Source organism: Corythoichthys intestinalis, chromosome 11 (genome assembly GCF_030265065.1).
Source record: "Corythoichthys intestinalis isolate RoL2023-P3 chromosome 11, ASM3026506v1, whole genome shotgun sequence".
Classification (NCBI taxonomy): Eukaryota; Metazoa; Chordata; class Actinopteri; order Syngnathiformes; family Syngnathidae; genus Corythoichthys; species Corythoichthys intestinalis.
In genome coordinates, this window is record NC_080405.1 from 16,237,850 (window position 1) to 16,265,479 (window position 27,630).

The 27,630-nt window shown below is 37.7% G+C and overlaps 1 protein-coding gene across 8 annotated transcripts in view; it reads right to left on the bottom strand.

Annotated features, from left to right (window-relative positions):
- Window positions 1-27,630, bottom strand: part of diaph2 (diaphanous-related formin 2) — a 647,336-nt gene that overhangs the window by 354,383 nt on the left and 265,323 nt on the right. For 6 of the 8 annotated variants that reach the window (XM_057849926.1, XM_057849922.1, XM_057849923.1 and 3 more), the window contains 5 exons: window positions 27,287-27,351; window positions 24,154-24,258; window positions 12,079-12,144; window positions 9,017-9,385; window positions 5,822-5,936 (listed from right to left, as the gene is read on the bottom strand). In XM_057849926.1, the coding sequence (XP_057705909.1) occupies window positions 5,822-5,936; window positions 9,017-9,385; window positions 12,079-12,144; window positions 24,154-24,258; window positions 27,287-27,351 (720 nt within the window). The remainder of the gene's footprint in view (window positions 1-5,821; window positions 5,937-9,016; window positions 9,386-12,078; window positions 12,145-24,153; window positions 24,259-27,286; window positions 27,352-27,630) is intronic. The other 2 variants (XM_057849920.1, XM_057849924.1) reach the window with 2 other exon arrangements.

Sequence of the window (27,630 nt, forward strand, 5' to 3'; positions counted from 1 at the left end):
AAGTTTTAGGAGAGGCCACTGTTAAAAAAAGTTAATTCAGTGTATATGATGAGTTACATTTTCCCTGCACTTAATGTTCATTTTTAGCCCCCTCATCTTATTTTATATTTACTGTCATTTTCTGCCACACATTGCTGATCCGTTGTGCAAAAAGGTTAGGGACAACTGGACTATATTACAGTATAATAATAACTGTAGTTCATAAAGATGGAGTTGTGCTGAGAAAAAAAGTAAGTAAGTAATGAGTAAGCAGTTACTCACAATGTTACTCATTACTTGAGTATTCTTTTCAACGAATACTTTTTTACTTATACTTGAGTAAATTCTTGGATGACTACTTTTACTTTCACTTGAGTAATATTATTTTTAGAGGTAACGCTACTCTTGAGTAAAATTTTTGGCAACTTTACCCACCTCTGGAGCTTAGTGATACAATTACATGAAATTGTGTAATGAGGTAAAAATGATCATTTTTTCACATTTTACATTTAAATGATGTAAACATTTACTGCCGTGGACTATCTACAAGAATCTGAATATTTCATGAATCCTTACTATGGTTGATTGCGGATATGGTGGAGTCTGTCCCTGCTGAGGCACCATGATCTGGTTGCCAGCCAATCCCAGGGCAGAAATTGGTTAACAGTCCTTCACAGACAAATTAGAGTATTCAATTAAACTATCATGCATGGTTTTGGGACATGGGAATTAATTCATGCAGGGGCAAATAGATAATACAAATACTCCCAAAAGGACGGATAGAGTACGGATTATGAAACACAAACTACTATGAATGCAATTGGTTGTCTGTCTTTATGTACAGCATAATTAGTTGTAGAATAGACCAGGTAATTAGACCAAAGTTATCTGGAATTGTATCAAACAAGCATGATGTAGCAAGATGTACGGGCATCTGATGATAAGTCATTTCAATGTACCTGTTAGACTGTAACTGATGTAAAATAGCAGTTTATTTTAACATTTTTGTCAGGTAAAATTATAGATTTTATGTTGTAATTGAAAGTCACATTAGCTTTATCCTTATTTTTTTATTGTCATTTATCTTTTTTTTTTTCTTGTCATTTTAGAGACTCACCAAATTCAGGATGGTTGTTGTGCTCTTTTCTTTCTCTTGTGTTGTAACCCTTTGAAATGTGGCTTCAACAGATGCTTTTTTGCCCCATTAACGGAGGGCAGCTCTGCAGGGAATGCGTTTCCACCTGATTGCCTCATCATTTGCAATACACAAGAGTGCACAACGATTGGGCAATAACGCAATCCATTTTAAGATGTAATAAGTTTTTTTTTTTTTTTTTTTTTTTTTTTTTTTCCCAAACTTGATTTTTCATCCTATTGAATAATGTCATACAACAACTGCTTTTTACTGGTGAATCAGCAGAAGTGTAGGATCCTAAGGTGCCATAGTTAAAATGGGACCCTTGTGTGTCATATTTGTGACAAATTTTTAGGTATTTCCCACACAAAGCCACCCTGGCAGGGCGCACCGCATCGCAGGTATCGAACATTAAAACAGCATTTTTCATTCATGAGAAAATCACGTTCTGTTTTAACAGTCCAGGCATAAGAGCTGATGCAGGGAAGTTGCTGCAGGGGTAATTGATAGGGATACAGCAAAGGTAACTCCCAGGGGAAATGCTGGATCGTAAATGCTTACCCCGCCAGCGGGAATAGGGTCTATCTATGGAACTTTTTTTTTTCTTTTTTTTCTGTAAAGCCTCAAGGGAGAGTTGGGAGATTTTAATGAAGAATTTAGGAGATAATTTAATGTGCAATCAAAGTGGGGTTTTTCTGAAACGCATAATTTTGAGCTGTAGTCAGATTTTGAAAATCATCCACCTTTCTGTTTTTGTCAGTTTGTTTTGGACATGGATAAAATGTTACATCCTGCTATAGGTAATATTACATCTCAATAATGACATACAGTATATCCCAGTGTAGTAATGTATAGAAGTGTTGTGGAAAATTACCTTAAATGAATAGCAATGTTCTATTGTCTTGTTTCCATTTTTTGTTTTTTCACATGGAACACACAACTGAATGAAATTATATAAATAACACAATTCCCCAGTGGAGAAACCCAACGGTGGGCAAAACAAATTTAAGGAATGTTCTATAGTGAAAAGAAATATGAATAATAAAGTATTTCTCATAACATTAGAAGCACAACTGTCAGCTTGTTCTAATATAAAAACAAACCTTTTTTAAAACATAGGTGTTTTGACTTTACATTTTATTGTATTGTGTCAAGATGAAGTCAATATGGTCAACTCTTAAATGTGATTTTGTTCCTGCTGGTTAAAAAAAATTTCTCAGATGGTGAACTAGTCACTGGAAATTATAGGTTATTATTTCTGTGCCCTGCATTCCTGCATATTTTCATTGTAAGAATCAATCGTTTGACACATTATCTGTAGCCATTCTTGTTAGTAGGTGGCGTAAAATGCTAGAGCAAAGTAATCATGTGTGTTATAAAATTACAGTGGTACCTCAACATATGATCCCTTCGACACACAATATTTTCGACACCCGACGTAAAATTAGACTCGCCATTTGTTTTTTACATCCGACGACATGGTCGAAATACGACATCACAGTGCCGCAGACGGGTGCACGTCAGATTTTCTTGTGAGAGAAATCAACACAGATTCCAAGAAGTTTAGTGCAGGCGGTCAAGAGAAAAAGGAGACGCTTACCCGGTGGGTCCTCCCAGCGACGAAACCCTGAGGCGCAATGAAGGTGAGAGTCGGGTCACAGCAGCCAGCCGTGGTGGGAAACCAGCCTGAAAGCCGCTGGGGAAGAATCCCCAGTCTGCCCCAATCGGCAGCCACGCCAGGGGCTAGGGGTCCACGTCCCCATGAACCGCGGAACTTTCGCAGAATTTATTTCAGAACTTGTGCAACACAACACGCCTACTGTCCGCTCCAGTTGATGCAACAACAAAATATTAAAAGAGGAAGTAAAATAGAACATTTTTTTAATTAAATCGTTTTCTAATTGTATTTAACGTTACAGACATAATGTGTTACACTCTTTTCAGAGTCTTTAGTTTAAGCTTAAGGTAAGGTTATCAAATGTATCGCGTTAACGGCGAGAATTAATATTTTTTGCATTTATCACGTTACAATATTTAACGCAATTAACGCATGCGCTGCACGACCGACTCACGCGTTGTCGCGTTCAATCTATCAATCTGGCGGCGTTTTCCCCATACAGTATATAGAGGTATAAGGCAGCGTAAAATGAGTAGAGTGAATTTTAGCAGCCTTTGGAGCCTTTTTTTAAATGGCTAAAGCCTTACAATTCCTCTCCCAATGATTAGAATAATAGTGGGAAGCAATGTGGGGAAGAAACGTAATAGTTGATCTTTTTCTTAACACCCTATGTTATTTCCCAACGCAGAGAAGATATATCAAATGGTACCATGACGCACAGTCATGGTTGCACTTCCCATCATGCATTTCAGAAGTTAAATGGCTACAGTATCATTTACTGAAAGCTCAACAAATACACTAGATGGCAATATTTAGTCACAACATACAAAGTCACATTAATACTTTAAGAATTACAAGTCTTTCTATCCGTCGATCCCTCTCACAGAAAGAATGTTAATAATGTAAATGTCGTCTTGAGGATTTATTGTCATAATAAACGAATACAGTACTCATGTACTGTATGTTGAATGTATATATGTGTCCGAGTTCTGTTCATTTTTTTCTTAACGCATTGCCAAAATGTATATGATCGGGAAAAATTATCGGGAATGATTGGAATTGAATCGGGAGCAAAAAAAAAAAAAAAAAAAAGCAATCGGATCGGGAAATATCAGGATTGGCAGATACTCAAACTAAAACGATCGGGATCGGATCGGGAGCAAAAAAACATGATCGGAACAACCCTAATTATTATTATTATTATTTTATTATTCCCGTTTTTATTAATTATGTATGTGTTCTGCTATGTGTAATTGCTATTTGTAATAGTACCAGCAGTATTTATTAAGGATTTAGTGTAGGTTTTTGGGCTGTGGAACGAATTAATGTAATTATAAAGTATTCTTATGGGAAAATTCTGCTGGACATACAACGATTTCGACTTACAAACAAGGCCCTGGAACCAATTAACTTCCTATGTAGAGGCACCACTGTATATCAATCACTCAGTGTGCTGTGCATTTGTGACAACTATTAACAGTAGACTGGTCGTGCAATGACTAAGAACAAATATAATGGAGTGAAAGTGTGGAAAATTAAATGTATCCAGTATATTTGTGAGTTCAGTTAATCGGACTGCAGTATGTGAACATAATGAATCCTGATTTTGCCAGCGATTGGCAAACTGGGTTTGGTTTCCCACTCCTATTATGGAAACCTAAGAAACAAATTATTTTCAACTTCCTGAAAAAAAAGAAAAAAAAAAAAAAAAAAAAAAAAAAAAAAAATTGTAAGGGATTACGTTAGGTTGTACAACACATTGGTGCTGAAAAATATAATTTGTTAAATGTTTTCTTGCTGTGACCCTTAGAACCAAATATGTGGACATTCCTAATTAGGGGTATTCATAGAACTTTAGTTGCATACTCTTAAAATACAGAGCCGTAGCACCAAAATAAACAGGCATAAGCAGAAAATGCAATGCTACAGAACCTTACAACTACAAGGAAAATGTACTAACCAATACAGCAGGTTCAGCACACAGTTTTAATGTGCAAGTTGAGGCACCACTCTCAAGAATAGGTGCTCACATTAGCAATAGGGCAATAGTGTTAGAGGGAAATGTAAAAATGCATCACCATATAAACAGCCAAGTGTCAATTTAAGAAACACATTTTTGGGGGTGGGAAAGAAAACCCCAGGTGAAGTATGACTGGTGGTCTTTTCCCTGACACTTTATTAAGCCTCGCTTCAGCCTCTTCACTTTTCATCTGTATTATGTCAGGAAATTACCCTTTGGGCATTGAGGCAAAATGTCTATATATTTCACAGATGTACAGAAAAAAAAGATTGATCAGCTTACTTTAAAAACCTGGGAACTGCAAAAAAGCTTCTGGTGTCTTTTGGTGTATTGCTAAGGCTGAAGGATTGGGTATAGTTATGTCCGCATAGCTTGACAGAGCTCACATTTGACTGCTCAGTACTTGACAGGGCTTGAACTTCTCCCTCCACTGCTGTTAAAATTAGCGGGGTGAACTACACACCCACAAATACACGCAGGACACACTGTCAAAGGAGGAATAACACACATCACATTGCAATGAGGGTAAAGTGTTTCCAGAAACACAATTCCATACATAAAGCCTCTCTGTAGAGTTTGAGTTATTCATCAGCAAGTTAGGAAGCCAAACTGGACAAGAAAAGTCTCAGAACAATAAATAAATAAATAAATAAATAAATAAAAACACTAATCCAATGGAGGAGTGGTTTGGTGGACTGGAAAAGGCAAGAAACAAACTAAGCATAGCAACTCTCAGGTCAAACTTCTCCCTTTTGTACACCCACACAAAACGCTGATCAGAAAAAAAGTACCGGTAGTCGAGTCTCGACTACAAAGAGCAAATACAATGCGCACATCACATTAACACCCTGTCGCAGGAGCATTGCTATCATTAACTGCCACAGAGCTAAGAATTAAGTGAAATCGGAGACTGTTGAAATTAATATTTTAAGAGAAGAAAGTGTCGTGAGATGAAAGAGGTTTGTCAATTTTAGGCTGAAAGGCTAAATGAGGAAATTGAGAAGATTAATTAAGCAAGGGGTGTCTTGTGTATTAGGGAGTGAAGGCGAGATGGCACATCCTTTCTTACCTTTGCTCTGTGACGAGAAACAGTGGGAGAGCTGAGCAAACAGGTCAAGATTTTCCAACTTCTCCTCTTTTACTTTAATCCAGATGCAATTCTCCGCCATTTCCTGAGGCACTATCTGCAGTAACGCAAGGATTCCATTATCAACCCAATCAGAAAGCACAAAAAGTGTCACTCAAAATGATTTTGCTGGATATTGTGCGAGTATTCAATGTAAGAACACACAGACACGCACACATGAACTTGTTTCATGACTTGGATTTACAGTACCAAAATCATATTAATATATATATATATATTTTTTTGTATTTATTGAAATATTCAATTTATTACGCTGCCATTGTGTATCCAAATTTTGCAACTTGAGATCAAAATTCTTTGATGAAAAAAAATATATATACTCAAAATAAAAAAAGAGTATATCTTGGTAATTTTTTTTTTTTTTAGGTAAAATGAAAATGTGTTTAATTAAAGGTCTCATTTAGTGAAAGATATCCATCCATCACCTGGCTCAAAGTTAATTTTTTTTCAGTGCCTTTATCAAAAAAATGACCGGGGGGGGGGGGGGGGGGGGGGGTTTAATGCTATAGCATTATGTACATTAATTTTCGGACAATAGGCCACTAGTTTTTCCCCTCAGTTTGAATCCCGCGGCTTGTAGTCCAGTGCGGCTTATTTGTTGATTTACTTGGGTTAATAGGTAACACTTTAATTGACAGCGCTGTCATAAGATTACCATAAGACCATAATTATGACATGACACTATCATGACCATTAACGAATGCTCATAACATATAATTTTGTGTCATACGGCAAATGAGCTCACTTTTGAATGGATGTAAAAGATCCGGGCTGGACATAAATGGATTAGTCGATTTTTTCTTTATCGCAGACAAGAGTTATAGGTGGTTCAAATATCTGACATGTTTCGGCCAACTCTTCCGCCTTCATCAGGGAGTCCAACATAAATAAATGGGGTTAGTGACATAATTTGCCGGATGACACTTAATGACATCTGTCATAACCATTTATTAATGCCCATGGCAGTGTCCTGTCATGTCATAATTATGATGGTCTTATGACAGTTTTATGGTGCCACTGTCAAATAAAGTGTTACCAAATACCATAACTAGCAGTTAATGAAACAACTAGAATAGTACCTGAAGAAATAATTAGCACAGAACACGAATTGTATTTTATTTTATTTATTTTTTTTTTTTTTACGTCTGTAGCTTTGCGATGCATGCTAGGAGGCATGTTGGAAGACGACAGTGTTGACAGCAGATGGCAGCAGAGGTTGACTGTCACCCCCAAGGGAGCAGTGATGGTCAAATGAAGCTTCTTGAAGCAATAAAGCTTTGCTGTCAATTGGTTCAAAGTGTCACGGTGGTTCATTTGGTCTTATGACAGTCTTATGATGTCGCTGCCAAACAAAGTGTTACCGGTTAATACATTGTGATGTACATATCCCATAATTAAATAGTCCAGTGCAGCTTAGCTATGAAAAAAATGTTGTTTTTGTGTCAAATTTCGCGGGTGGCGGCTTATAGTCAGGTGTGCCTTATATTCCGAAAATTACTGTAATTATCTGCATTGCACTACTGGTCAAGCTTCTGTATAACATGTTTGTATTGCATCTTATGATAACTCACAAATACATTAAAAAAAAATCTGCTTTCTCGCTAATAACTATATATATATATTTTTTTTTTTACTTGAAAATATGTATCTGTTTGTTATAATCACAACAAGAAAAATCTGTCAATATCATACCTTAAAAAAAATTACAAAAAACAAGCAAGGTCCCTTTCTTCCAAGGTATTTCATCTTGCTGATGTTTATGTTTTTGCAGCATATGTGCGGCTGATATTTTTTGCCCAAAGGGTGCATCTCACTATGGAACTTCTCCTGAAAATATGGCGTTACAATATTGATGAAAATAGAGGCTTGTGAGAAAAACAAAAAGCGCCTAAAAGGTACCTTTACTACATGAATACACCTATATCATGATTTTTTTACTTGGAGTTTGGGCTAACAAAAAAGGACAAAATAAATTTATGTATCTTAATGGCATCTGTGAAATGTGTCGGTACAAATGACTGTTGATATTCAACATGACCCTCATATATTGAACTAATAACTATTCCCTCCATTCCATTAGTCACATCAGTTCTCCGTATAAGATTGGTACATGACTGACTTTAAATACAGTATTACTTGAACAAATGAAATGCATTACATATTTTTGTTTCAATTCAAAATGTAATTGTGCCTTGAATTGTACTTTGAGATGCAATGGTTCTCATTATATATTATGCCTCCACTTATGTGACTGGTAAGGCAGTGCCACCACACTACAACATATGAAATGTTGTTGAGAAATGTTCAAAGTAAAAAGGAAAATACAGCATGATATCATTGGCTATGTCACTTTACTGTATCTATTAATGGTTCATATTCATGTTTGTCCTGAGGTGGTTATGAAATTTGTTTGCATTAGGAAACTACTTTTCCAACAATGCAAATGTATGTTTGAATGCACACTATATCCTAACCACTTCTGAACATAGACTAATCACAGTGACATGATCATCTATTACTGAAACTTAATTCATAAGGACCTGAAAATGCAATGTTGCTATTTGCCTACAGTATTTCTGGAAGCCCATAAATAACTATCAACTTGTTAGTGGACTATATTTATAAGAAACGTACATACATTTGCATATAAGGCTTTCTAAAAAGGTCAACTGAAGTGTGACATAATCTGAAGAAATAATGTGTTATGGAACATGACACTCCCCTAAAGTTGTAGAAGTAGCATCAGAAGATAACTATGGCACAGTTTAGTCAAAGAAAATGGAAGACATCAACTACAAAACATTAACTCACTCACCGCCAATGAACGTGATAGTGTCTTTTAGAAAATAGCATGCAAATATAACTAAATTATTTTTTGCTAAAATATACCCCTCTAAAGGGATTTTGAGGGGATGAGATTACAATATTTACTTTTGGAGTCTTGGCACTGCTTGTTGAGTGCTGACTTCACAAGAATGCATCTCTTTTTCGGTATTAAAGGTATTTGCATAACGATTTTACAGTCGAACCTCCAATGTTTACCACAATCTAACAAACTATCAAGTTGCATTGATAAATGTTTGTTATTTTCTTTTTTTAATAATAGTCTCAACATACCTTGTTCCAGTTAACTCTTTTCATCACTATGTCAGGTTTGTAAACCTTCTTGGGCTGAAGTCCATAGGGCAATTTGAGTACAGGAATTGGAGGAGGTGGCGGAGCCGCACCTGGGCCCCCGAAAAATGGCGGAGGAGGTGGCGGCCCACAACCTGGCGGAGGAGGCGGGGGTGGAGGCCCCCCGCCTGGAGGAGGAGGTGGTGGAGGAGGCGGTGGAGCAGAGGCATTGCCAGGCAGCGGAGGTGGAGGTGGTGGAGGGCAGCCGCCTGGTGGAGGTGGTGGAGGAGGGGGAGGTGGTGGAGGGGGTACTGCGGCACCTCCTGGTTGTGGCGGGGGTGGCGCTCCTGGCACAGCTGGTCCAGCTGCAATCTGTAGAAAGACATTGATGTCTTTATTTTTTTTTTCTTCTCACCGTAATCAAGTTGCCAAAGATGTTTCTGTTACCTGCTCGGGGGTGTTATTGTGTTGCCAAAAAGATTTAAAGACTCAGATCTTTGTTTTGTAAGAAAAAGAAAAACCTTTATCTCTGCCTGTGTTGCCTTAAAATATACAATTATAGGACTTCACCGCTGCAGCTGTGACAGAGAAGAGCTAACAGTCCCTAAGCATGTCTCCACTGTCACTTTCATCACATAAACTAGTCTGAGGCAAAATACCTCTAGGAAATGAAAAAAAAAATGCAAATATGGCAATTACAGACACCCAAACATGGACATGGTGTGAGATTCTCAGCTTATTAGACGAGTGCACTGGCTAAATCAATTTGCCCTTATGACCACATTCCAAAGTCACCCGATTTCAATTGCCTGCTATGTGATTGGCGTCTATTTTAAAGTGTGTGATTTATTACATCATGACTGATTGTTTACCGGGGCTAAAAGAGCTCCTTTCGTTGTCAATACAGATTTGACAATTATGTGTCTGTCAATCTCAAATCCTCTGTGGCCCATTTCCTCTTTCAGGGCTAATATAGGCAAATGGAAGGAAATTAACTGCCAAATTAAGAGTGTGCTTGGTATCCATATTGATGGCGGGCTCATATGAAAGTGTTCTGGACACTGTAGACTCAATGAGGAGGTCAGTGTGGCAGCTAATTAACTCTGAATACTATGTGATCAAATCCTTTGTCCCAATCTCATCTCTGATATTCAATTCAATTGGGACGTGATTAATTATCAAAAGTGCACTCAACAAGCAGGAAATGTGAGCGGGTAAAAACATTATAGTCTATTACTTCTCCCATTCAATGCAGGTTTATTGACAGCACTATTCATATCTGCAAAAACAGAGGGTTCAACACGCCTGTCATGAAAGAGGTTTACAAATGAATAGATCTTCATGTGGCATAACAAAGCAGGCACCCTTTTCAAAGTGTGCAGTGTTTTTCATTTGATCATGTTATATTAATGATGTATAAGTGTTTTATTTTTCACATACAGAATGCATTCTAATTATGAATGCACAGTATTTTGTATATTTAATACAGCATTAACATTGGTTACTGAAAGACTACGGCAAATTGGACTTGAATTCAGGTTATTTTGTGAGTTGTTACCATAGGAATGGGAAAAAAAACAAACCATAGACTGGATAACCACTGCTTGCTACAACATGTTTGTCGGTTGCTAGGTCCAACAAAAATACCATAATTTTCGCACTATAAGGCACACCTGACTATAAGCCGCTAACCACTAAATTTGACAAAAAAAAAAAAAAAAAAAAAAAAAAACGGCACCTGTTCATAGATAAGCCACACTGGAGTATCTGCCGCAGATATTTAACGTATAATGGAGTATGTACACAAGACAATATTAACCTGTAACACTTTATTTTACAGCGGCATCATGAGACCGACTGAACCACCATCATTGCTTCATTTGGCTATCACTGCTCCCTTGAAGGAGACATTCTACCTCTGCTGCCACCTACTGTCAACACCGTAGTCGTCCAAAATGCCTCCTAGCATGCATTGCAGCCCTACAGATGTAAATTACAATCAAAATGCATGTTCTGTGCTAATTATTTATATAGTTAGTTCCAGTTATTAATTGCCAATTATGGTATTTGGTAATACTTTGACAATCATGCCATAAGGCTGTCATTAGACCATCATAATTAAGATATGACACTATCATAGGCGTAAACGAATAAATACGACATATATCATTTTGTGTCATCTAGCAAATTATCTCACTTTTGAATGGATGTAAAAGATCCAAGCTGAACATAAATGGAGTTAGTGACAACATTTGCCGAATGACACTTAATGACATCTGTCATATGCATTCATTAACGCCCATGACAGTGTCATGTCACAATTATGACGTTCTTATGGCAGTCTTATGATGCCGCTGTCAAATAAAGTTTTACCTATTAACCCAATAATGGCAGTCTTATGATGCCGCTGTCAAATAAAGTTTTACCTATTAACCCAATAAATTAACAATTAAGCCACACTGGACTATAGGCAGCATGATTCAAAATGAGGGAAACAAGTAGCGGCTTATAGTCTGAAAATTACGGTAATCACTTCATCAGACCTCATCAAACACACTGGAGATATCATCAACAAAGAGGGTTTCGGGTAAAGCTAAAGCTTGGACTGTTCTCTCGAGAATCTTTTGTAAGGGCCATCTCCTCAAGGTTTTTTTTTTTTTTTTTAATGAATTGCCCTTAATAGTTTGGATAAGTGGATACCTCTATTTTCATTTGTCAACTGTGGGATTATGTGTTATTTATTGTTCCAGTGGTCATTTTGTGATCGATTTTGTGGACTTTTTGAGAGTGCCGTGCTCTCTAACTTATCCCAAACATCCACACATGGCTTGACTAAACCATGTCTCTTCATTCTGGATCAGAAAATGTGCAACCAATTAACCTATGAAATTGACTTGGTCAAGCTACATCTTTGTGTTTACCTTGGATGTCTTTATCCTATTTTTGTGCCAAACAATTCAGGGTACATTTTTCTCCTGTATATATGTGTATATATAAGAAAGTAAATCAAAGGTTGGCTGTTTCTCAGATGTTTAAAAAGCAGCACAAGCAGCAAGGACACCCACCTTGGCTTCAGATTCCCTGATGAGTCTCTGAGCCTCTTTGAGCTTGTCACTTTCTATAGTTAACTGCTGATGCAAAACACACGCACACAGAAAGACATACATAGTAGGCACAGCACAAACATGGGGTAGCAAAGAGACACAATTGGAAAGGAGGGTTAGAGAGATGAAAACGACTTGTATGCTACATACTGGAGGACACATATAGTACAGTACACATAGCAGTAAGAGCACACATGCACTTAAGATGCAAACAGTCACAGAGGATATGGCTTAAACAATACAGTACCATATCACATCCCCATTTTATCTCATTGAGGGTGTTTGATGTCGAAGAGGCAGAGTGTGTCCTTGAGCTTTAAAACAAGATGTAATACACCATGTCATCTACAGTACCTTCAAAGGAGGTACAGGCATGAACCTTCAAAACATTTCCATTTGCTATTTTCTTCTGTTTATTTTTAACTTTGTAAAATGCATTCCCATGTTCTTGGAAAACATTTTTATGTAAATTACTTTGTTTGAAGGTGTACCCATGATATGATGTACAAATCAGAGATATCCAACCACTAATGGTTGGCCCATGGATGAGTGGATGGATATCAAAACAACATTCACCCATTTATGCAACCTCCTTCTTCTATGCAAGGTTGGGTGGCATAGGCAGTAGATTCTGCAGCTTCAGGACGGAAGCACAGATAATCCTTTCCCCAGCCACTTCATCCAGCTCTTCTGGGGAAACCTGGAGGTGTTCCTAGGCCAGCCGAGAAAGACTCTCAGCAGTGTGTTCGGGGTCTTCCCTAAGGCTTCCTCCCAGTGGGTTATAACAAGAACACCTCACCTGAGAGGTGTCCGGAAGGCATCCTGATCAGGTCTACGTGTTGTCTATATCTGGCTCAGAGCAGAAGATTTGCACCCCTTGTGATTTTTTCAAATTCACACACTTAGATAAGATAATAGGTCTGAAATTTCAATCATTGATGCATTTCTACTCATAGAAATGCATCAACTCAATCTTAAAAACATCCGGAAATCAAATTGTATGATTTTTCAATAGTTTATTTGTAATTTACTGGGATTCATAAGTATTGTACCCCTGAGAAAATCGGTGCTAATATTTAGTGCCTTCCCTAGATCTGTCAGGTTCAAGGCTGTCGTTGAGAAACACGAAGTTTGAGCTCCATCCGAAGATTTTCTATTGGATTGAGGTCTGGAGACTGGCTATGCCACTCCAGAACCTTGATGTGCTTTTTACGCAGCCACTCCTTGGTCAGCTTGGCTGTGCGCTTCGGATCATGGTCATGTTGGAAGATCCAGCCAAAACTCATCTTCAAGTCTCTGACTGAGGGAAGGAGGTTGTGGCTGAAAATAAGTTGTCGTCTCCCCTTTGCCGAAAAGCATGAGGTTTCCACCCCCATACTTCACAGGGAGGATGGTGTTCTTGGGATTGTACTTATCCTTATTTTCCCTCCACACAGGACGAGTAAATTTTTCACCAAAAAGTTTCACTCTGGTCTCATTTGACCATATGACTTCCTCCAATGACCCTCAGCATCATTCAGATGGTCCCTGGCAAACTTTACATGTACTGGCTTCAACGGGGAAACCTTCTGAGCAATGCATGATTTTAAAACATTGCACCATAGTGTTCTACAGACAGTAATCTTTGAAACCGTGTGTCCAGCTCTCTTCAGGTCATTGACCAGACTCTGCCATGTAGTTTTAGGCTGAGCCTTCACTTTTGTCATCATGAGTGAGACCTTATGAGGAGATATTTTACATGGAGCTTCTGTCCGAAGTAGATATCAGTCATGTTTAGCCTTTTCCATTTTCTAACAATTTCTGCAACTGTTGATTTATTCTCACAAAGCTGTGTGCTGTCCCATAGCTTTTTACAGCTTTGTGGAGCTCAACATTTTTTTTCTTTTTTTTCTGGTCTCTTTCAAAAGCTCTTGTCTTGCCCATGGTAGGAGTTGGAATTTGACTGACTGTGGGGTGCACAGGTGACAATATTGAGCTCCAATATGGAGGTGGGTGGTGGGGTTAGGGTTAGGGGTGGTTACTCATGGGGTGAAGGTGGATTTTTTTTTTTTTTTTTTTTAAGATAGACTGACTCTCACTCCTTGAGTGTCATAATTATCTCAGGGGTACAAATACTTATGAACCCCAGTAAATTACAAATAAATTTTAAAAAATCATACAAAGTGATTTCTGGATTTTTTTTTTTTTTTCCAGATTGTGTCTTTAGTAGTGGAAATGAATCTATGATTGAAATTTCAGACTTCTACCTATTTTCAAAGCGCAAAATCACAAGAGGTGCAAATAATTCTGCTTCTCACCGTGTAGTTTATGAACAATTAAAATATTACTGGTCACATTTAATAAATTACTTTTAAAGGGTTCCTGCTAAAGGCACATTGAATTTAACACTATTAAAGACTTTTTTTTTTTTTTTTAAACTTCACAACAAAGAGTTAGGATATTTCACCAAACTGTTTATTTTAACATTGCATTCCTTTTTGGTCCAGAGACAACTCCCGGTGGAAACGAAAGTTGCACAGAACTCGGAAATATTGGGCGTTTGTTGGCAGCTTGATTTTGAAGCTTTATGCGTCGCACTGTGCATGTGAGATTCCACCGCTTCGACTCCCATTGTGCAGAGTGTAAAATATTTATTTTCCCGCTCAAAGTGTATCATGCCTTGTATACATACATGCATGTATACATACTCGTTTTAGCCATGGTGAAATATTGTGGTTCAAAAGCCAGTTTTTATTAGCCACGTTTACATGCTGACTTTTATTCATACCGATTCAAATCATTCCGAATGGAAATTTCAGATCAGCTGTTTACATGTCACTTCATCTATTCCGATCCAGCGTTTACATGTGACTGCCTTTATTCCGAAAGGACGTTTGACAACTGCCGTCTGACATGCGCAGATTAATCAAAACAAAGCGTCACGTTGCAAAACATGGAGATCGATCGTCGGAGTGCTGCTGTTTTAACTTTAACTCACTTGTTGTGTTTGTGGGGTCGTATCCGCTTCTGCGGTTTTGCTCTTTTGCCTTGTAGTAGCCGGTTTTCCACCGGTTTCTAATCTGGTCAACGCTCCGGTCTATTCCGGCTTCGTGTAACCTCTCGTGAACTTTTTTAAATAGTTCACTGTTCATCGTTTTACGCCCGTCTAAGCGAGCAATTACATTCAATTCTTTTAAAGTTTGAATTAAATACAATCTTTCCGCCGGACTCCAATTAGGTGCGCTGTGCTTGGAAGCCATGTTGCAAGTGACGTTAATTACGTCACAAAGTGACGTCACCACGTCAGTACGGAGCATGTGCAGAAAGAACGCAACCAGACACCATTCCGCTTCCCTGTTTATATAATTTTACTTCTAATCGGTTTGGGAAAAGGAATATTCCACCCCTGTGAATCGGAATGAAATTCCATTCGGTTTAGGCCTGTTCATTCCGAATGAGGTGTTTATATGGAACACATTTATTCGGTTTGAACAAATATTCCAATTGTAATTGGAATATTTGGCTCCATGTAAACGTGGCAATTGACTCTGCACTTTCCCATTTGACGTCGCTATAAATTGGTTGCTAGGTGTCTGCTTTCGAATCCCAGCCTTCATCATATCCCAGTTTAATGGTTCTGCTATTGTGATTGCACATGACTGTTCAAAAGTATATATTTTTCCGCAAATTATTTTAGTTTAGGAAAATAATGTATTTTGTTCTTAAAGACTAATTTTAATTATGAAATCCCATTAATTGTGTGTTATTCAAGACCTGCAAACCTTAGTTTTAAGACATGTTAATGCCAATTATGGCCTCATTTTTACACTTATGAATTTAATGCCTCTTAAGACATTTTAAGGATCCACGGGAGCCCTGTTTTAATTGTAAAAAAAAAAACATCAATTTTCAGCACTGCTTATTATTGTTCTGGCACTGCCTATCCCAGCAAACATCGGGCAATAGGCGGACTACACCCTGAATTGGCCGCCAGTCAGGTGTAGGGCAGACACAGTGACAGACAACCATTTGCACCTACAGTCACACTGCTACTGAGTGGGAACTGAGCCTAAGCTGTCAGCGCCAAAGTCAGGCAAATGCACTACTACACAATCAGTGACTCACTTTTACTTGTAAAATGTCAGACAAATTTAGCTTAAAAAGCAAAAGCTATTAGTAGCAATCATTTGATACACGACAGCATGGCGCAAGTATAAACATTTGTCACGTCTGGCTAAGAAGAGCGTAACAAGTGATGTCCTGATTGAGGCATTATCTTAGCCTTTTAACTTGGCCCTCCAAACCCAGGGTTAAAGGGAAGGGGTAATAGAAGGAATGAGGGATAAGGGGAGTAAATTGACTTCAGGCACAACTGACAAAATGTTCACACAGAAACACATCATCCAGCAATCAGATAATTTTTGATTATTGAATCTCGTTTAGGACAACATCAGTGTCTAGCAAGATGTATAAAACAATTGTCAGATTACTAAATGGCTGCCAGTAGAACAGGACGGGAGAAGTGTCAAATCTTACATGTAGAGTATGTCTCTCTTCGTTTTGAAAAGAGACTATCCCACCTCTCCTATAGCTCTGACATTACTTTAGCTACTCCCCACCTGGGTAAGGTGGAATATTGATGAGTTGCCCTCATATGTCAGACTACCAGTCAGCTTTGTTGAACAACGGCAGCTAATTCCTGGCTTTGAAAGGCAGAAGAGGGAACTCAAGAGAATGTCGCCTTAGTAATAGATATCCTGATCCAGGTAATTTCTGCAAAGGATTGTTTCTATCTAAATAGTTAAGGACTTTAAATTACAGTTGGGCCACTTTAAATTAATGAAACACCTTCCAGGTTTATTCTATATTTGGTTAAGACTAGAGATCGACCGATATGTTTTTTTTACAAGGGCGTAGGTTTCGTCTCAACATTGGTAGGTTTTTTTCGGGCAAATTATTCCTTAGTTTGTGTCAATGTCCTTTCTTGCCAAAATATCCCACACTCTGAAACTGTCAATGATTATGATGATGATGATAATGACAATAAAATGCATTCATTCGTTCATGTATTCACATAATAGCATAACCTGCATGTACACTTTTTGCTTGGGCTGGGATATTAATAAGGCCAAACAGATCGGGTGAACGAGGGTCAGGGCTACATTTCTCACGAATATGAACCTAATTAATTGGTAGGCTAAATGATCAATGCAAAAAAAAAAAAAAAAAAAAAAATCTGTATTTATTTATACTAAATTTCATGTTGTATTGGTTCCAGTGATACACGGTTCAATTCAAACCTTTGTTTTCAAAAATAACAAAAGAAACATTTTGAAAACTTCCAGAAAAAAGTCTGGATTTTTTTAGCAAATTTAAATTGCAATATTTGAACATAGATTATGAACAAGTGTGTATTTTTTGTGTATGTTAATATAATCTAACTAATCTGATCTAATATAATCTATAGTAATCTAACTATCCAGGAATGCAAAAAAATAAGAAATAAATAAACATTTGTCTTTAGACCACTCAACATTAGCTCTCTAAATAAATAAATATAACTTATGTCCGCAAGCACAGCTAAACTCAACATAAAATGAAAATGTTTTACCTCTACTATGATAAATGTAAGATTATCTGAAAAAATGGCTGCATAAGATGCAAATTAAAATATTTTTAAATAAATAATGTAGAAAATAAATACAGTAAATCTAAATTTAACAAAAATGCAAGTCAACAGCCAATCAAACATGCATTTGAGGGGGGGAAATGGACCAGCACATTCTGCAAGTGAAAAATGGTAAATGTAAGTCTGAACATAATTAAAATAATTCACTTAATAATGGTATGGTGAATTCTATGATGCGATCCCTGTATAGGAATACTGTACAATGTAAATAACGAATATAGCAGAACGCTTTACATAATGCAAATAAAGTTACTTAAAATTTGATGCGGACAATTTGAGTATCATGAAAAACTGATAGTGTTATGTCCCTACCGTCCCTATGCAAACCTATGCCCTTGGTTTTTCAGGACCGATACTGATTATTGGTAGTTGGACGGGTCGATAACCAATTTTTTGAGCTGGTATTAATTTTATAAAAGTGTAAAAATTGGCGTAAAAATAAAAAGAATAATGCAAACACTGAACTTCATTGAAATGCCTAAATCATGTTTATTGAATCACACAAATAGAAAATAGTACAGTGCCTTGCAAAAGTATTCGGCCCCCTTGAATCTTGCAACCTTTCGCCACATTTCAGGCTTCAAACATAAAGATATGAAATTTAATTTTTTTTGTCAAGAATCAACAACAAGTGGGACACAATCGTGAAGTGGAACAACATTTATTGGATAATTTAAACTTTTTTAACAAATAAAAAACTGAAAAGTGGGGCGTGCAATATTATTCGGCCCCTTTACTCTCAGTGCAGCAAACTCATTCCAGAAGTTCAGTGAGGATCTCTGAATGATCCAATGTTGTCCTAAATGACCGATGATGATAAATAGAATCCACCTGTGTGTAATCAAGTCTCCGTATAAATGCAACTGCTCTGTGATAGTCTCAGGGTTCTGTTTAAAGTGCAGAGAGCATTATGAAAACCAAGGAACACACCAGGCAGTATAGGTCCGAGATACTGTTGTGGAGAAGTTTAAAGTCGGATTTGGATACAAAAAGATTTCCCAAGCTTTAAACATCTCAAGGAGCACTGTGCAAGCCATCATATTGAAATGGAAGGAGCATCAGACCACTGCAAATCTACCAAGACCCGGCCGTCCTTCCAAACTTTCTTCTCAAACAAGGAGAAAACTGATCAGAGATGCAGCCAAGAGGCCCATGATCACTCTGGATGAACTGCAGAGATCTACAGCTGAGGTGGGAGAGTCTGTCCATAGGACAACAATCAGTCACACACTGCACAAATCTGGCCTTTATGGAAGAGTGGCAAGAAGAAAGCCATTTCTCAAAGATATCCATAAAAAGTCTCGTTTAAAGTTTGCCACAAGCCACCTGGGAGACACACCAAACATGTGGAAGAAGGTGCTCTGGTCAGATGAAACCAAAATTGAACTTTTTGGCCACAATGCAAAACGATATGTTTGGCGTAAAAGCAACACAGCTCATCACCCTGAACACACCATCCCCACTGTCAAACATGGTGGTGGCAGCATCATGGTTTAGGCCTGCTTTTCTTCAGCAGGGACAGGGAAGATGGTTAAAATTGACGGGAAGATGGATGCAGCCAAATACAGGAACATTCTGGAAGAAAACCTGTTGGTATCTGCACAAGACCTGAGACTGGGACGGAGATTTATCCTCCAACAGGACAATGATCCAAAACATAAAGCCAAATCTACAATGGAATGGTTAAAAAATAAACGTATCCAGGTGTTAGAATGGCCAAGTCAAAGTCCAGACCTGAATCCAATCGAGAATCTGTGGAAAGAGCTGAAGACTGCTGTTCACAAACACTCTCCATCCAACCTCACTGAGCTCGAGCTGTTTTGCAAGGAAGAATGGGCAAGAATGTCAGTCTCTCGATGTGCAAAACTGATAGAAACATACCCCAAGCGACTTGCAGCTGTAATTGGAGCAAAAGGTGGCGCTACAAAGTATTAACGCAAGGGGGCCGAATAATATTGCACGCCCCACTTTTCAGTTTTTTATTTGTTAAAAAAGTTTAAATTATCCAATAAATTTTGTTCCACTTCACGATTGTGTCCCACTTGTTGTTGATACTTGACAAAAAATTAAAATTTCTTTGTTTGAAGCCTGAAATGTGGCGAAAGGTTGCAAGGTTCAAGGGGGCCGAATACTTTTGCAAGGCACTGTAGCTTCAGAAGTGCCTGAATTTCCTAGCCTCAGAAAAATATCTTATAAAGTTCAATAAAAGGTTAAATAAATTGATGTCTGAAAATTTCCCTCAGAAAATACAATACAACAAAATGCAGGGGGTTCTTAGGCTCAGCAGCAACTCTTGTAAAATGAAATAAAAACTTAGATAATAACTCCCTGATTTTTTTCACATTAAATAAAATGAAATTTCAACATAACTGAAATAATTTGACTTTGTTTTAACCTCAAACAAAAAAGTGCAGAAATTATCAGGCTCAACATTATCTCTAGTAAATGCAAATAAAACTTGCTTCCAGAGATTTTATAACCTAAATTGTATTAGAAGACAGGGTGAATACCAGTGCAGGAGACAGCAGGAAGGAGAGAGAGGCGCGGCTGCATATGATCTGAAATAACCCAGTTCTAAACTGATTTTTTTTATGTAGGCCGGTCGGGTTAAAAAAAAAAGGCTGATACCGATATACGTCAGATTTCCTAATATCGGCACCGATAATTGGCCTGGCCGATAATCGGTCTTTCTCTAGTAAAGGCCAATTTATGAACGCAAATTTCATTTAAAAGGAAATGTTTGAGATTGTGCACTACACAGATTTCATTCTGGTGTGGTTTTACCTAATCCCAGTTTACTTGGATTACATCATAAGTGTAGGAGTGTGTGTGTGTGAAGGGGGGGTGGTGGATCAACCACTGTAGACCGCCAACTCCTCCCGGGGGCCGATTGAGGTCAGCTCCGAGCCTGTCAGCTTGTTAAAAGCTATTAATGGGATGGTGCAGAATTCCGCTGCGTACCACTGCACTGCTACATTATTCATCACTGCTCCGGCCCAATTGCAGTGAAAAGCTTCCTTCTCCTATGCTACGAGCAAAAGGATGGCGGAAGGACACGATTCCCCACTTGTTGTGATTCCCGTGTCCCTTTGTTGATGTTTACAGGCGGAGGCACTTCTCCACTCAATTGAGGGATAATCAAAAAGGCACATCAAACAGGCTGCTTGTTACAATGCCAAAGTTCCTAGTATACCAACGCTCATTAAATGTGTCTGGTTGTGGCAAACAAGGTGAGGAGAAGTGACTCGGGCATGCAAGTGTTTTAATATCTGACAGGCTGCGTCTTAGGATGAAAGGTTAGCGTTACTGTAGATGTCACTTTATTCTGAAAGAATATATAATGAAAAATAAAAACTGCCAGTGATGCTGGGCTAGCTTTGATGGAAAGAGGCGAATGTACAAGTTAAATGGTTTGCGCTTGCACCGTCGATGGCTTTTTTTGCGCTGTTTCGGAAGCGGATGAGGCGGCAGAGCACACTCGCAATCATCAGAGAGGTTGCTGTTGTGTTCACCGCTTGAGATAGGATTAAATCCTAACCCGCAGAAGATCAAAAACTGCACTTGGTTGGCTGTTACGGCCGTTGCATAATTAAACTACGCATCCAAATGAACATGGATATTTATGGGCTGTTGAAGAGACTTTGCTTTCTTTGATTCCCTTGTTTGTATGCAAGGGGATGGTAATTTGCACAATACAATGCCTATGTGACACATGTGTTGGTTTTTATAGATAATAATTGAATGTGTAATGGTATAGTGATTTTTTTATTTTTAAATAAATTTACATTGAAGTGGAATTTGTACAGCATTAAATTCACATTTATCCCCCAACATCCTCTTATTTCCTTTAATATTTGATGTTTAGGATATGAACCTGAGCTCAGGCCCTCATAGGTGTTTATATGATCTCTCAACACCTTGTGTGGGTTTTCTCTGGGTATCCATAATTAATTTTTATTTTTTATTTTTTATTTTTTACTTATACAAGAAATAATTTTGAAAATAATTGAGATTGGACAATAACACATTCACCAAGTTTTTGTTCGATATATCAGGAAGCTTTAGTCCATGTCTACAACTAGCAGTTTTTTTTTGGTTTTTTTTAATGTAATGTAATATAGCTGTAAGCCACAACGCACTATACGTACATATACCTTAGTTGGGAGCTACGACGAAGCATAAGTATAAATCCTTCTATTGATCATCATTTGAATTAGATGAGGCAAAATCATAAAGAGTTCCTTATTTGTAAAACCGATTCAAAAACAGGATGCTTTCAAAATTGTTGATTTTAACGGAGGGGGCAACGCGCTACGTAAAGTATGTAGCTGCTTATTCAGCTACAACTTTTTTTCTCACACTAATACTACAGTATATCACAAAAGTGAGTACACCCCTCGCATTTCTGCAGATATTTAAGTATATCTTTTGATGGGACAACACTGACATAATGACACTTTGATACAATGAAAAGCAGTCTGTGTGCAGCTTATATAATAGAGTTGATTTATTTTCCCCTCAAAATAACTCAAAATATAGCCATTAATATATAAACCCCTGGCAACAAAAGTGAGTACACCGCATGGGAACTACGTACATCCCTAAATGTCCAAATTGAGAACTGCTTGTCATTTTCCGTCCAAAATGTCATGTGACTCGTCACAGGAGTGTTGTCAGCATTGCTGCAGAGATTGAAGAGTTGGGGGGGTCAGCCCATTAGTGCTCAGACCGTACGCAGCACTCTACGTCAAATCGGTGTGCATGGCTGTCACCCCAGGAGGAAGCCTCTTCTGAAGACGGTACACAAGAAAACACGCAAACAGTTTGCTGAAGACATGTCAACAAAGCACATGGATTACTGGAACCATGTACTATGGTCTGATGAGACGAAGATTAATTTGTTTGCTTCCGATGGTCTCAAGCATGTGTGGCGGCGACCAAGTGAGGAGTACAAAGATAAGTGTGCCATGCCTAAAGTCAAGCATGGTGGTGGGAATGACCGCCCCACCTCTTCAATCTCTGCAGCAAAGCTCCTGTAACGAGTCACATGGCATTTTGGAGGGAAAATGACAAGCAGTCCTCAATTTGGACATTTAGGGATGTACGTATTTTCCATGCAGTGTACTCACTTTCGTTGCCAGGGGTTTAGATATTAATGGCTATATTTTGAGTTATTATATAAGCTGCACACAGACTACTTTTCATCGTGTCAAAGTGTCATTTTGTCAGTGTTGTTTCATAAAAGATAAACTTAAATATCTGCAGAAATGCGAGGGAGGTACTCACTTTTGTGGTACACTGTATGAGAATAAAAGTTGTATTATTATCATTGTATTATAAGGAAATCCCTAATATTTTGTCTGATCAACATCAAATTACTATCCATAGAATGATTTACAATCTAATGTTGCGTCGTAGCTCCCAGCTTCGGTACATGTATGTAAAGTGCGTAGCGGCTTACAGTTACATTACTCCAACGTAATATGACATGTTTTTTTCCTCATAGTAACAGTACGACTTTAATCTCGTAGTCCTTTTTTTCCCTCTTTTCTCTATTTGTCCCTAATACACTATCATAGACTATAAAACCAACAAGGCAATTGAAAATGTCGACTAAACCCACTGAGAATGTATCCATCCATGTTGACTCCAAATGTAAACAATGGTCTCATGTGTGAGGAACAAAGTTTTTCTTCGACAGTGACGTTTCCACAGTTAACTCTTCGGTTATCAGTGTCCATATGATGGCGCTGCAAATGCAGAGTTTGCACATCTTCACTTTGGTCTGAATTTTTAAGAACCCTCGCTTTCAATGGCAAAATGTATGTGTGTGCATGTGGATGATTGGCAAAACTGTAGAAAAAGTTATTATTTTTGATCCTACGTGTAGACATGGCCTTCGATTGTAATGACTACATTACAATAAAAGGGCACCGGCAGTAATCACGAAGTGAGAGTGGTGTGTCAGTTTGGATGTGAAGGCATCAAGGGTGTGCAGTCATGCTTTCTTCTTTCAATATTGGCTTACATTAAATTCCATTAATGTTCTTTCGTCTCAAGGCACTGCTAAAATGTTTCCAACTGGGTTAAAATGAGATTTATTTATTTTTTTGGCACGCAGAATTGAAGGTTTTACCTAGGAAGAAATGTTTTTAAAGTTGGTTAAAAAGAAATGCTATCCACCTTCAAGATGATAGAATTACAGAGGAAAAGCTTCAATACCGGCATTCAGCCACATTAAGAACTCTGACTTAAGGAGATTGGCCCATTATTAAATGAAATGCTCCCACATCCACTTAGAGAGCATCTTAAAGAGTTGCAGAAAGCTTTCCACTCGGGTTGTAAGGTTGTATTTTTGTGGGATTTACCTGAGACTCTAGGGTCTGGATCTTCCCCTCCAACTCTTTGATTCTCTCCTCTTTCTTTTGAGACTCAGCCTGAGCCTCCTGCCGTGCACTGAACTCTTCGTCAAACTGCAGTAAAGAGGACACAAATATGTCAACGTGCGCACACTGACGAAAACAAGGAGGCGGAGGGTGGCGAACAGTGGGGTGTCTCTGGAGAGTGGCCTCGGGGCACATCAACAGACACCAAAAACGAAGGCAGTCTATTCGTGGTCTTCATCACCCGAGAGTCCTGTTGTCCTTTATCTTTGTTTCAGACTTAGCTTTCGTACATGCTGATGGATTTAACCTTTGCATAATACCAAGACATGTCAGCGTAATGACTTCACAAGCCCAGCAGGGTTCAAGTACTGGGCTGGTACAATGCTACGTCTAAGAAAAGAAAAAGAAGCATTGGCAGAAGCTGATCCATGTCAACATTTAAGAATAATTCTTACATGAATGCATTAACTTTTGGCTTCACCTTATCTCAATTTAAAATTGTTTTACAATATGGGCCCAGTTTTCATATGACGTCTAGGTGGGCTGCAGTGAAGCTAAGTGGATTTCGATATGCTTAGCATGTAGTGTTTTGGTATTGAAATAGGTGTGTCTCATTTGGGTGGCCGAAATTTTTCGGCCAAAATGTTATTAAAATGTTATTTTGGTTATGGTCCAAAACGTTTTGTTCACCAAAACTGGAGTACCAAAACCGAAAAGTGATTTGGTGCCAACACAAATCTTGATAGCGTGCACTTCTCAAATGCACTTGAGTGCTGAATGAGTATGTGTTTGCTCAGTGCAGCTATTAGTTAGCATTTACAGTAGAAGAGCACCCGTGACATTCACTTCTTACCTATAGATCTCTCTTCTGTACCGTTCAAGGACCAGAAGATTGCAGGTATCCAGTATGTTTTTCCGTCCTTGCCGCAAAAATACATTGATTTCTCCAGATTCTTCCGATTATGTTATGTACCATAGATGATGAAATCCATAAAATCCTTGCAAGCGTACATTGTTCTTAATTCATTTGACTATTTCTCATACATGTGTCCACAAAGAGATGACCTTGTCCCAATATTTGCATGTGAATGACTGAGCAATTCAGGGAAGCATTTTTTAGACCCAATCATGGCACCTACTTGTTCCCCATTTGCCTGTATCACTACCCAAGTGTGACGGGCTACCGGATCACGACGGCTTGCTACTTTGCAAGCGGTAAACGACGCCATTTTCTACCGAGCGATATATATATATGTACGTGTTAGATTAAACAATATAAAAAATACTTTCTTTCTTTTTTGGGGTGACGTATACAGTATATGTATTTTTTTTTAACCATCCAAAGATTGTGCAGGAGATAGAAGTAAACACAATTCCTTCAAATGTTGAAACCGTTTTAATGTACATGTAGTAGAACATAAACTCAAACAAACTGCAGTATACTCATATATGCAAATATAGAATTCTGAAGCCTTCGTACATTTTTACAATAACACTGTCTTACATATATTTTACCAAAGACTAACAAAAAAGGCTTGTTAAGATATGGGGATCTAAAAAACCTTCTATGTTATAACTAGGGCTGTCAAACGATTAAATCTTTTAATCGAGTTAATCACAGCTTAAAAATAAATTGATCGTAATTAATTGCAATTCAAACGATCTCTATAATATGCCATATTTTTCTGTAAATTATTATTGGAATGGAAAGATATGACACAAGACGGATATATACATTCAACATACTGTACATAAGTACTGTATTTGTTTATTATAACAAATCCACAAGATGGCATTAACATTATTAACATTCTTTCTGTTAAAAGGATTTCCACGGATAAAAAGACTTGTATTTCTTAAAAGATAAATGTTAGTACAAGTTATAGTAATTTTACATTAAAACCCCTCTTAATGTTTTCGTTTGAATAAAATTTATAAAGTTTTCAAAGAATAAACTAGTAGCTCGTCATTGTTGACGTCACCGAGCGGTGACGTCACAGCCGTTCTTCCACAGTTTCTTTAAGGTAGTGATTGAAATACACCACAAGGTGTCAATGGCGAGTTTTAAATGACTTCGAAATCAAGCCAATGAGTGTGTTTTGTCCCTCGACTGACGCCGCGGATTTTTTTTTTTTTTTTTTTTTTTAAAAGACTGGGTCTATTGTGATACACATTCATTTGAGTGATGTCCTCACAACGTTCGAGACCACTGATAGTTTGTATATTGTGACTAAATATTGACATCCAGTGTATTTGCTGAGCTAAACAAAATGTTTGAATAGAGTTTGACCAAAGTCTGAGTAAGTTTTTTGTGTATTTTGCATAGCTATTTTGATTGGGAATGTCAGCTTTTCTTTTTGTGAACATTATTTTTTTGAGAGATAGTAATATTATTTTTGTTGTGCTTTCACTAAATGATACTTATGTTTGTTGTGAAGGAAATGCCGAAGCGTATGCCAATAAACGTTTATACTGTAAATAGTTTTATATGTCAGAATCTAACATATCAATGTCCTTAGGGACATCGCGGCATGTAGAAAAAATGTTCTTCTTTTAATTAATGATGGAATGCAAGTAACTTTCAGGTGCATACCAACATCTAGTGTACAAGAATATCTGTCCCAGCTCTTTTGGAACATGTAGCAGCCATAAAACTCAATTATTATTTGCTAAAAACAATGAGTCTATCAGGTTGAACATTAAATATATTGTCTTTGTAGTGTGTTCAATTAAATAGGGGTTGATGTATTCTGTTTTTATGTTTAACACTTCATTTGAATTGGGGTTGTAAAACAATTTGGAAGTCAACCAATGTAACAAAACTTATTGTCGATCTCCACTGTACTTGTAATGAAATGTGCATTAAGGAGGCCTCTCTCCGAAGCAAAGACGCATCAAAACACCTGCACAAAATTTAAGTGCGGCTTAGTACTGTGCACAAATCAGAACCCCACTATTGATTCTTGTAATGCTGATACGGATCATGTAGCGTCGCAGCCAGGTATTGATTAAGGCATGGAAAATCAATAGCTTGTCTGGGAACAGTGCGGAAGAAAAGACTTTCCTGATAGGACTTGGCCAAGCAAGGGCCCTGTTGAAGTGATTAATGCCTTACCTTTTTGGAGTACTCGGCAGCTTTCTGCTCGCTCTCTTCAACTTTGGATTTGTCCACACACTGATCTGCAAATGTACAGTGTATGCACAAACATTTATGAATACATTACAACCGCCTTTGTGCATTATTACTTTTATGTTTTATATTACCACTGACAAGGATTTTTTTTCTTTCATATGAAGGTTTTTTATTTATTTGTTTGTTTTTTCCCCCCAATGTTATATTTCAAATTTTAATAAAACAACAAGACCGATTGCCATGCAGATACGATAATACCACTGACAAGGATTTTTTTTTTCTTTCATATGAAGGTTTTTTATTTATTTGTTTGTTTTTTCCCCCAA